The sequence below is a fragment of the Ambystoma mexicanum genome, chromosome 4p (assembly GCF_040938575.1).
Source record: "Ambystoma mexicanum isolate Mex_15411 chromosome 4p, UKY_AmexF1_1, whole genome shotgun sequence".
NCBI lineage: Eukaryota > Metazoa > Chordata > Amphibia > Caudata > Ambystomatidae > Ambystoma > Ambystoma mexicanum.
Window position 1 is genome coordinate 813,712,910 of NC_090927.1, and position 12,125 is coordinate 813,725,034.

A 12,125-nucleotide genomic window follows, 5' to 3' on the forward strand; every position below is an offset into this window, starting at 1 on the left:
ATGCCGTTCTCTTTGGCCATGCATATATCCCTGGTGTAGCATTTCAGGGTGTCCCATAGGGTTCCATGGTAAGGGGATTACTCTCGGTTGATGGTAAGGAAGGATTGTATCTCGTCTTTGAGTTCCTGGGCAAACACCGGGTCCCGAAGTGCTCCTGCTTTAAACCTCCATACCTCCATGTAGGGCGTTTCATGCGGATATCTGTCGGGATGCCTTCTAGGGTAACTGGGAAGTGGTCAGATAGGGTCTGGGGTAGAATCTGGCATTTGCCCCATTGCAGATCCCCCGATCTGGACACAAGTAGGTAGTCCAAGCGAGAGCTGGTACCATGCACGCAGGAGTGGAATGTGAACTGGCAAAACCCTTGATGGGTGAGTCTCCATATGTCCACCAGATCTCAGGCCTCGCTTAGTTCGCGAACTTGAAGGCTTGCTTTGGTGACTGTCTTTGTGGCTGCATGCGATTTGTCCAATGCTGGGTCCAGTGTGGTGTTTAAGTCGCCGCCCCAGATGATCGCGGTGTTGGTAACCTCGGCAAGCTGTCGCATCACCCAGTTGAATGAGTTGGTGTCGTCGATGTTTGGCCAGTATGTGTTTATCATGAGCAGTTCGGTACCCTCTAGTGTCCTGCGCACCAGTAGTGCTCTACCTTCTGTGTCTCGTGCTACCGATATCAGCCTGAATTGTGTGTTCTTGTTGATCAGGGTGGCCACTCCTCTGGCGTAGGAGGAAAAGGAGGAGTAGTATCTGTGGCATCCTCCCAGGGGGGCCCACTGGCTTTCTGAGGACAGGAGCAGGTGCGTTTTCTGTATAAAGGTGACATCCACATTGTCGTGTGATATCTTATGCGTTTTGGCTGGGTTGTTTCCTCCCCTAATGTTCCACGTTACTAGCTTGAATGGTCATTGGTGACAGATTGTTGGGGCGTGTTTTCGCTGGATCACTCCGGGCATTGTTGTCTGATATATTATATGGCATTTATAACGCGCCTATACACAAGTGTTTCACATGCCTTTCCCACATGCTGGGATCTTGTGAGGGCGTGGACAGAGGTGGCCGGAACCGCGGCAGGTGCAGTCTCTAGAACTATAAACCCCAAACCTCCCTTTCCTTCCCTTGTGGGCAACCCCCAACTCGCCCATTTGATGAACCCACCCCCTAAACCATAAACTGTGAAACAGTGCTGTGCTTGGGTCGCTAGAGTCCAGCCAGGTTCGCCGGCTCCTTTAAACCAGTGCGTGAAGCCGCGACTATGGGTTGTGCTGTCTGGCTGCAAATTGGTCTGTATGAGGTAGGGGTGAGTTATTGGTCGTCTTCCTCCATGGTTGTGTTGCTAGATATGCCTGTGTATAGCGTTGGTCTCCACGGTCCCTGGATGATCAGGTCGGGTCTCGTCTGCCCCTGCCAATTCTATTCGGTCTTGGATTTTTGCGGGCAGAACGGCAGCCAATGTCGTCTAAAAAGCTGCTGACTGCCTCGAAGGAGGTGAATAATTGCGTTTTGCCTGCATGTTGTATGCATAGTTTGGCCGGGAAGAGCATGGAGTATTGAATCTGGTTTTCTCTGAGGCGTCTCTTCACTCCGGTGAAGGTCTTACGCGTGGATTGGACAGCCTGCGAAAAGTCAGGATAGATCTGTATCTTGTCACCGTCATAAACTAGCTCCCCTTTTTCTCTTTTGAGGCGTAGGATTGTGTCCCGGTCTTTGAAATGAAGCAGCTTTGCAATGATAGGGTGCGGGGGGGCGCCCGGAACGGTGCATGTCGCAGGTATATGGTGCGCTCTCTCTATCACCAAAAGATCTTTGCACATAGTCGCAATTAACTCCTCCATTTTATGCGGGGATTGTTGTTCTCTCACCCCCACGAGCCTTATATTGTTGCAGCGGTTTCTTCCTTCCAAGTCTTCGTATTTTGCCATTACAGTTTTCATTTGGGCTTCTAGTGTGGTCACCTTGGCGATGAGGCCAGTGGATCCATTCTCCAGGCCCGACACTCGAGCCCGACACTCTTTGTTCTACTATGTCTAATCTGCCCTTGTGGTTGTCGATGTTGGAGTTGGTCGACTTTGGTGGACAGGGTGTCCAGTTTCAAATCTAGGTTGTTGATCCCAGTTTTGAGTTCCAGGAGGATGTTGCGTATGCTGGGCTCTGGGCTCTCGGAGGTGTTGTCTGTAGGGTCCATCCTCGACTCTTGGCGGGGGGGGGGGGGTCGTACCACTGTTCCGTGGGTCCTGGTAGCAGAGAGCTGGATTGGAAGTTGAGCTTCCTCTGCGATTTGTCTGCTCTCCCCATGTGTGGGGGCTAGTGTTCCAGGCCTGGGGGGGGCTTGATACAGGAAGATTGTATGCTGTGTTGGATGGTAGCCGTGCTGAGCACGCTGGGGGTTGGGGGTGAGAAACAGCCCGCCTGCAGGGATGGTGGATGAGATGTAGATCCGTTGGAGGAGATCAGCAGTGTGGGGGCTCCTCTCACTGGCTCTTTCCCTTGTCTTAGAGCAGTCCGGTGGGCAAGTGGCTTTGCATGGGCTGAGTGGTGCAGCCGGGCATGTCAGCCGAGGGACACTCCCGCCCTTCTGGGGTTGGTGCGCGTCTAGTGTGAGTGGGCTTGGGTGGACAGTTGTTGGTGGCTTAAAGGCTCTTGGCACTGCGGTTGGTGGGGTATTGCCAGTTTCCCGCTATGGAGGTGCCCGAGGTGCAAGGTGCGGGCGCCTTAGTGTGTGGGTGATGCTGGGTTCCCCACCTCCTCACCTCGTGCCTATGTTCCGAGGCTGGAGCTGCGTGGCCCGGAGGTAGTCAATTCAGGAGGCAGCCGCCGTTTAGCCGCAAAGTGTTCTGACAGTGGGGTGTTTGGGGGTTCAATGAGTTCGCCCATCTCACCCAGCCAGAGCCCTTGTGTTTGGTGCGCCTTTGTTGGGCCAGGTGTGCTGCAGGCTCTTTAGGTTTTTCCGTGAGGGAGCCGGTGAGCTCGCCAGACCGGACCTATGCGTTCTGCACATTTGCTTGTCGGTGGGCCAGCCTGCGGGTGGTTGGAGGTACAGGGGAAGGAGTGGGTGCCGACCGCCATGGGGATTCAGATCGTGGTGTCAGCAGCCTCCAAACCGCGGCCGCCCCCAGATAGCCAGCACTGTGGGTTGTTGGACCCGCCCGGAGTGGCGGCTGATCGGGTGCAGTTCCCTGGAGCGCTGTGGGCGGTGTCCGCAGGTGCCCTCCTCCTTCTTTCCCCGCTGGTGTCGGTGAGCCGGCGGCCCCCCTGTGAAGTATAGGGTTGGATGCACAGGGTGGCGGCGAGGGTGCTCTGGCTCTGGGCGTGTGACGCACTGCGGGTGTGGTCCACTCCGGGTTGTTTGGCACCTTCTTGCTGCTTTTAAAAAAATAAAAAACCTTGGGCTTTGTGTCAGGGGCGGAGGGGGGCCGAGGTCCAATGGAGCCGCAGTGGGCCCCCCAGTTTCGTTCGGCAGTCTATGCAAGGCAGTGATAGGTGTCCACCCCCCGGCAAAGGGAGTGGGTGCTAATGCGGGTAGCCGGGGACACTAGGGGCCTCATTACGACCCGTGCGGAATGGGTTAACGGGTTCCGCTAATGGTTGTGGACCCGTTAACACCATTCTGCATGATTACGAGGTCCCCTCGCGGGACCCGGTAAGGACGCCTGGTAAAACCAGGCGTCGTTACCAGGTCCTGCGAGGGGACCAGGGAGCTAACAACGGGCCGGTCGTAATCGGCCCGTTATTAGCTCCCTCTCCCATTCCCCTTGAGCCCTATGGGGGCTCAGATGGGAATGGGGAAGGTCCGGGCCCGGGTTCCCTGAGGGAGGAATTACCGGGCCCTCCAAACTCAGAATAGCCCAGTCATTCCCCATTCAGGGAACCCGGACGCGGTTTTGGTGGCAGCCATGCCACCAAAGCCGTAATGAGGCTCTCGATGTTGTGGTAGTGCCACCGTCCCGCTTGTTTTCCGGCCCTCCAAGTGCATCGGGGGAGCCGCCTTGCGGTCAGGCGTCTCTCTCAGTGCGCCCATACATGATTATCTGTCTTGAGGACAGGAGTGGGTCGCTCGCATCCACTGTGGGCTGCCGCCGGTCCCAAGCCGCTCCCTGCGGGGCCCCGAGAGCGGGGTAACGCTCAGCACCACCGGGTGGCCCCTGCCAGCCCCAGGAGTAAATTCTTGCGGTGCTCCGCCTCGCATTTCTCATGGTGTGGGGGGGGGGGTGAAGCTGCGCTCTGCACCCACCGATGGGGTCACAGCGTTATTCTGGCAGCACACCTGGGGGTCTGGTGGCAGTCTGATCTCAGCAGTCGCTATTTCAAGCAGTATTTTCAGGAGCCTGGCGTGGAGCTCACTGAGGAGCAGCCATCTTGGTTGGGCTCTCTAGCACCCTCCACAAGGCCAGTCCTTGAAAGTACCAGATCCGCTCCTCCTACAGGAAGTTCAGACATTGTTGGAGAAGGGTGCAATCAAACAGGTACTTGTAGACAGAAAGAATTCAAGGCTGGTACTCTCCTTGTTTTCTGATCCCGAAAAAGGACGGAGGGTTGCCACTAATCTTGGACTTGAGATGCTTGGTTCCTCAGGAAGGACAAGTTCAAGATGGTCACTCTTTCGCAGATCCTCCAGTCCCTTCAGCTCCAGGATTGGATGGTTTAATTGGATCTTCAGGATGCTCATTTTCATGTGCCAATTCATCTCAAGCATGGAAAATGTCTGAGATTCGTTGTTGGCAGTTCTCACTATCAGTTCGGGTACTGCCCTTTGGGCTAACTTCCGACCAAACTTATGGTGGTGGTGGCAGCGAATCTACGCAGAAGGTAATTCACAGCTATCCCTACCTGGACGATTGGCTGATCATCAGGACAGCACCTGCTGCTCTTCCAAAGGCTGGGTTTGTCCCTCAACTTCAAGAAGTCTCGCATGACACCTACCCAAAAGCTGCAATTCATTGGAGCAGGCCTGGAATCTTCCTCTGGGAAATCTTCGCCATCTGAGGTAAGGGCAATCCACATATCGCAGATGGTGAACACATTTCATAGTGCCCCAAATCATCTGGCCTTCGATTTTCTGAGGTTGCTCAGTCTCATGTCATCCTGCATTTTGTGGTGCCAGAGGCCCACCTGAGAATGAGGTCCCTTCAGTGGTCACAGTTCTCCAGAAGGATGACTGATCTGGTACGGATCCCGAGCAGGGTTGCGTAGGATCTCCTGTGGTAGGTCGTCAAGGAGAATGTGTTAAAGGTGTAACCCTTTTGGCAGCCATAGGGAGATTAAAGGTTACAGACGCCTCCCTCTCAGGCTGGAGGTCACACCAACGGTTTGACAATCAGCCGACGCTGGTCTCTGTTGGAGCCCACACTGCATATCAACATTTTGGAGCTCAGGGCAATCAAACTAGCAATGATGGCCTTTCTGACCACGGGGAAAGAGTGTCCTGATACTGACGGACAACACAGTGGCCATGCATTACCTCAACAAAAGAGGCCATGTAGGGTCACTACCACTGTGCAGAGAGGCGATGCAGCTCTGGTTCTGGGCACTGCAGGAAGGAATCTCTCTGTTGGCAGTTCATATGGCCGGAGAGGAAAACATGGTAGAGGACGATCAGAGCCGGCAGAGCACTGTCTCCCATGAGTGGGAGCTAGCTCAGGAAGTCCTTCAAGAGATCTTCACCCTTTAGGGAACCCCTCAAGTGGATCCATTTGTGTCCAGTGTCAACGGGAAGTGCGACTTATTCTGCTCCAGGTAATTTTCTCAGAGAGGAGCTCTGGGGGATGCGTTCGTAGTGGACTGGGAATTTCCACTTCTGTATGAGTTTCCACCGATCCCCGTCATTCCTCATGTTCTCAGGAGGTTGAGGAAGATTCAGAAATCCATGATCCTGATTGCTCAGTATTGGGCCAGGAGGACGTGGTACAAGAAACATATGTAAATGTCGATCTGCTTCCCAATTCATCTTCCCCAAAGGGAGGATCTCCTCTCGCAAGAAGGAGGTCGCATTGTTTTTCCAGAGATCAGGACCCTCAAACTCCACGCATGGTTTCTGAGAGGTTGAGGTACAAAAATTGGGACCTTGCGGAAAACATCATGGATGTGTTGCTTTCGGCCAGAAGGCCAGCAACAGAATCTTTGTACCGCTGCCGCTGGAACACATTTTGCAGCTGGTGTAGAGATAAAAGAATTTACCCATTTTCAAATGATACACCATTGGTTTTGCCTTTTCCTCTACACCAAACACATCAGCTGCTACAGGTTGCTATGGCCAAGGGCTATCTGGCTGCGCTGTCCATTTGCAAGCGCTCTTCAGAACAAGGTTCCTACTTCAAGGTTCCAATTGTCCATTTTTTTTACAAGGGTTGATCAATATCTTCCAGCCGGTTCCATTCATTGTTCTGGTCTGGGATCTCAATCTGGTTTTAAGCTTCCTGATGGGTTCTCCTTTTGAACAATTACATACTTGTCCACTTAGGATGTTGTCTTTGAAAACAGTATTCTTGATAGCCATTACCTCTGCTCGCAGAGTGAGCAAGCTTCAGGCCTTATTTTCTAAACCACTGGTCTTCCATAAAGACAAGGTCGTTTTGATGGTTCACCCTTCTTTTCTAATGGAGATAGTGTCAGAATTTCATGTGATGCAAAAAAATGTTTACCAGCTTTCTACCCTCCTCCTCATCCATCTAAGGAGGATGAGAGGTTACACAGAGTTGACCCTAGAAGAGCCTTTAACTTTTATATTAACAGGGTTTCTAAGATAAGAGTGGACAACCAACTTTTTGTTGGTTACACAGACCACAGAATGGGACATGCGGTTTACTAAGCAAACAATGTCTCGTGGATTATACTGTGTATATCTGAATTTTACAACTTGGCATGGAAAGAGATTCCCGAAGGTCAAAGGGCCACTAAACTAGAGGTGTAGCCACTTCTTCAGCCCTCCAGAGACGGGTACCGCTGCAGGACATCTGCAATGCTGCGCCCTGGTCTTTTGTGCATACATTTTCAAAGCATTACTGTTAGATTCCCTTTCAGGCTGGGAATCCAGATTTGGAAAGGCTGTTTTACAGAGAGTTAATCAAAATTGAACTCTTCTCTCCCACCTCCTGCAAAGCACTGCTATGGGGGAATATTAAAGATGAGGAGTACGTGGGAGTACACAGTCCATTAGAAGAACAAATTACTTACCCCTGGTAATGGTCTTTCGACTGGATGGTCCTCCCACGTATTCCTCACTGCCCCTCCCAGCCATCCCTTCTGTCCTTCTGTCAAGGAGTTTCCCTGATTTACACCTTCCTCTCTGTTAATGCTCAAGTATTTCTCCTCTTCAAGACTGCTGTGCTGGTGAGAGGAAAAACATGGACTCAGGCAACAGGCACGGTGCATGACTTTATATACCCACGTCAACAACATAATCAAGGAGGACGGAGGCCCTCGAAGAGCACAAGGTCGACGACAATGCACTGCACCCTCTGCTGAGAAAGTTTTCTGAGTTGCAAGCAGAATATTGTAGTATATCAAAGATGAGTAATACGTGGGAGGAGCATTCAGTCAAAAGAACATTTCCAGGAGTGAAGTGCAAGCACGTCCATTCTATTAAGTGAAAAAACTTTTTGGAAAGGAAAATGTGGACTGCTTTGATGCCCCCCAACTGCCACCTTTCTCATGTAATGCATAAAAGGGTCCAAATTGACCACTTTGTGGATTGTACAGTAGTTGTATGAAAAACTATTCTACACGGGTATTGTGTACTTCTTGTTTGTTTTGCGCCTCTAAGAGTGGCGATGCCAAGCATCCATCATGGCACTTAACCTTTGCAGCATGGGACACGGTGCAGAGCTACATACTGTGACTACAATTTGTATCCTCCCCAAACTAAGATGACAAGAGTTATGCAGTAAACTCTTGGTTTTATTGTAGTGGAGGCAAGTGTGAGTCTACTATCACTATCACTGTCAATCTAGTTACAATTGCTAAAGTGTTTAATTATAAGTAATACATTTATCTCCTATGTCTTTCTCTAGACCAAAAGTGGTGAGAGGTTTTTCAAGCCAATTTCAAAGTGTGACAGTGGCACTCAGACCGATACACACTTCATGGAGACCAATATCGTGAGGTCCTACGAGTGGAATGAGTGGGAGCTGAGAAGAAAAGCCCTGAAACTGGTTTGTGTCTATCGCTGTTGTAGTAAATAATTAACTATTAAGAAAAATAATCATTATTAAACTTCACCCTTCTGCATTTATGCTTTGTGGTCTGCATGATGTCTTCCCATTTTATTAGTAAGGTTTTGTTTTGCACCTTGTACTCCTGTATGTGTTGAAATGGCATTCTGCAGATGTTTTAAGGCAGAGGAGAATAACAGTTTCTTGAAAGAGGCTTAAATTCTATTGAAAAAGGGATGGACCTTAAATGCATAGAGAAAGCTTTTTTGTTTAGTACTTGGATCTAGTACTGAATGGATATTGAAATGTATAAAGTCTGTTAGAACATTTTATTATATCTTTGAAAAAATTCTAAATGTAAACTTCAAAATTGGTCATCACATTGTGCACCCTGTGTCTGGGATATAGATTTCAGCTATCATCATTTGCTTTCTCTGATGAACAGTTAACACCATAGACAGAGAAGTGTATCCTTCAGAAGAGAGATTATGATCTATCAAAACAGGGTGTGATCATTTAAAAAAAAAAGAAGCCAGTCCTACAGTGAGACAGATGTACTCTCTCCTAGGGGCGGTGGCCTCCTACATCTTCATTGTAGCCAATGTAAGGCCACTCCAGGAATGCTTTGAAAACCTGTGCTGCCAGAAGACCAGAAACTGTGAGGATCATCCCAGTCTTAGCCAAATGGCAATGGCCTCACTGAAATGGTGCTACCAGGAAGAGAACCTTCCAGAGGGCATGCCATTTCAGCCCATAAAGACCCAACAGTTGTGACAAGGTCATGGATTTGACCCTGTCAGAGGGGAGTGGGGACCCCACTCCACCTGGGGCTAGAGGCCTACCAGTGTGTTTTCCAGAGCATGGCTGGCCCCTGATGTTAGGGTAGGGAGTTGGGACGCCCCCAGTCTCGGTTCCCCCGACATGTACCTGGTTATGAGAAGAAAGTAACACGTTTCATCACCCCATGCCTGCCATACAACATGCTACCCAGTGTCCTCTCTGCTTTATTTCAGATTCCTCAACGGCAGATTCCACTCACCGCCACGCTTCAGGAATACTCTTTTTCTAGGTTGAAAGATTTCGGGTTTGCTTGAATACCAAAAAAGTAATCTTAAAGTCAAAACAGTCAAAGACAATGATGATCCTCACTGCTACGGCATGGACACGACAATGGTGGTACGCAGCCCTTGTCCACCTATCCGCCCAAACACACTGGACTCTTCTATGCAGTTAGGATCTTTTATCCAAGTTAGACCACAGGGACTTCTGTCACAGCCTCGCTACACAGAACCTGACAGCATGGCTCATGAGGTCATGCAATTCGGTCACTTGAATGTCCCAGAAGTCTGCATGAATGTTCTCAAGGACGCAAGAAGACCATCAACCAGGTCCTCTTATACTATCAAAGTGAAGAGATTTTTTCTCTGGTGCCTGAAGGTATGAACCGATGTGGTATCCTGTCAAAAGAAGTCAGTACTGCCTTATCTTTTGTACTCTAACAAAGGAGCAGAGCAGTGCGGAAGGTGCATCAGCAGTTCTTCCCCTAGGAGCTCCGGATACACTTTGAGCCCTATGTTTGATGTGGGGGCCGAGTGCTCGTAGAGAGTAGAGGATAGGATAATAGTTTTAATAATATCGGGCTGCTCCTCAGGACTATTACAAGTAATGGTGGCTATCTTGGCAGTGGGCTAGAAGCACAATTTGGTGAGTGAAGCCCTACGAGAAATGTCTGCAACATGGCGAATGAAAAGGGAGGAGATAGTGCAGGAATTGGTCCCCGATGCCCCGGTACGAACTGGGAGACAAAGAATGTTTTTATTACGGCCATGGAGTGTTAGCAACCATTTGATTTTTTTTGCTCGGTGGGGAAACATGATATAGGGATTCTCAAAGAGTTTGTGGTTTTAACTTTCAAGATGAAACACTACAAGTCTAACATTTTAAAGGAAGAGATTTCTATTGAAAATGTAGCTCCTGGGGAGGGTTGGCTAATGCTGGATGTGCAAGCATGGTTCCTGCTGTGGGCGGCCCATGGTGCTGGGCTTGAGTAGGTTGAGGTTCAAGATCTCTGTTGGACCAGATGGAAACAACTTTTCTGACGATAATAATCAGTGGGAAGTGGAGGGTAGCATAGATGAACTGCCAGAATATAATTTATTATTTATGGGCTCTGGGCGTCTGAGTTGGGGGCTGCCCTTGAGACTTCTCTGGGTGTTGTCTTTGGCTGTTAAGATATTTTCCCTCTCCCTTGTGTTAGGATGTTGGGGACGGGGCAATAGATATGATTTTCAAGTATGTTGCCCTTTATTATTGTACTAAAAAATACGCCAGCACCATACATATAGACCAGCCCCTTTATTTAGAGGATGATTCAGGAAGGGGCAAACTTAAAGGAAAATGAGCATCCAAAAATGGTCAGGTGGTCCTCCTTGGTTAACTGGATATTTTCACTTCTGGGAGACACCCAAAATGCCCTCCTCTTCTTGGGCCGTCCAGGCCTCTTGAATGTCGACCCCAGTCCTTACAGTTCCAAAGAGATTTCATCACCTATCTTCTGGGAGTTGTGGCCTTTTGGGTTTCCCGGTTTCCTGGCCCGTTCTTCTCATGTTTCCCTAGATGCAGGCTTTGCAGGGTCATGTAAACAATGACTCACTCGGGTGATGTGTCTTACCAGCAGACCGGTCAATAGGAGTAGCCAAGAGACACAGCTGGGGAGGCGTCCTACTGGGGTCCATTGTGTGTCTTCTCTCTCCTCTTAACATAATCTTTTTGGGCCCCTCTTGTTTCTTCACCCACCCTTGGGTCCTGCCTAGTGTTAGCCTGGCTTGCTGGAAACTTTCTGTTCTGTGTGCCTCAACCTTCTATACCCTGTTCACCTTCTGGCCTTTACTGCCTACAACACCTGATATTAGTCTCTCCAAGCCACCTTCTCTTGGCACTGTCGTCTAGGCTACCATCACCTCCTCTGCATCAGCTTCTCTGTCGGATGTTTCTACCACCACCTCCTCTTGAATACTCTGTGCTTGATGTTACCACCTCCTCCTGACTACCTCCTTCTTCTTCTGCTGTTACCTCCTTCGGCACCCTTGATCTTGACCACCTACTCCTGATATCAACCTTCTCCTACTGCACTTTGGCTCTGTCACAGGGTTTTTCCTGGGGCCATCAAGACTGCCAAGACCATGTGTTAGAGTTTAGTATTTTTTGTTGAGGATTCGGTACAAGGGTCAACTTTCCAAACAATAAAAGAATTTTCTGGATGGTTTTTCCCCCTAAATTGAAGTTGATCCTTTCCCCCTCATAAACAACTACCCCTTTTCAGTGTGCCCTTTATACTTTTCATGGGTTCCTAGGCTTCCTGACCTCTGGATTGATCATCCTAGTTTTGTCACCACTTCCTTGCATTGCATGCTTTTGTTTGACCCAGGCATATTTCTGCTGTGCTTCAGCCAGATATAGGCTTTCTGAAGTGCCATAACGCAAAACTTAAACAGGTGCAAAGTATTGCCAGCAGACAGGTCAGTGGGCGTAACTGATAGAGAGGTGTCTCTTGAGTTTGGCCTCGTCTGGCTTCCTCCAGGCTTTTCTCGCTTCACTCTCTTCTCTCACAGTAATATCCCTAACCCTAACTCATTCCTCCTCCAAATGTTTGGTCTTGCTGGAACCTTCCTACTCTGGCTACCTAGGTGATATCTCCCTACTGACTCCTCAGTCCATCTTTTGCTGTCTGATGTTCTTGCCTCTTCTTTCGTTAGTCCTCCTTCATCTCCTGATGTTACCATGTCCTCCTCCTCGCATGTTGTCACTTTTTCTGCCAGTTATTAGCACGTCCACCCCTCCTGCTCAGCTGGGCTTCATCTCCTCTAGGGTATCCCCTTCTCACCCCAGTATTTTACATCCCAGTTCTTTTGTACCATGTTTTAACTATACCTCCACCACTCGGTCTCCCTTCCTCCACCCCATGTGCCCCCCCCACGTTGCC

General features: G+C 49.7%; 1 protein-coding gene across 2 annotated transcripts in view; it reads left to right on the top strand.

Annotated features, from left to right (window-relative positions):
- CFAP206 (cilia and flagella associated protein 206) overlaps positions 1-12,125 on the top strand; it is a 901,100-nt gene that overhangs the window by 774,487 nt on the left and 114,488 nt on the right. For both annotated transcript variants that reach the window (XM_069606378.1, XM_069606379.1), the window contains exon 12: positions 8,003-8,143. In XM_069606378.1, coding sequence (XP_069462479.1) covers positions 8,003-8,143 — 141 coding nt within the window. The remainder of the gene's footprint in view (positions 1-8,002; positions 8,144-12,125) is intronic.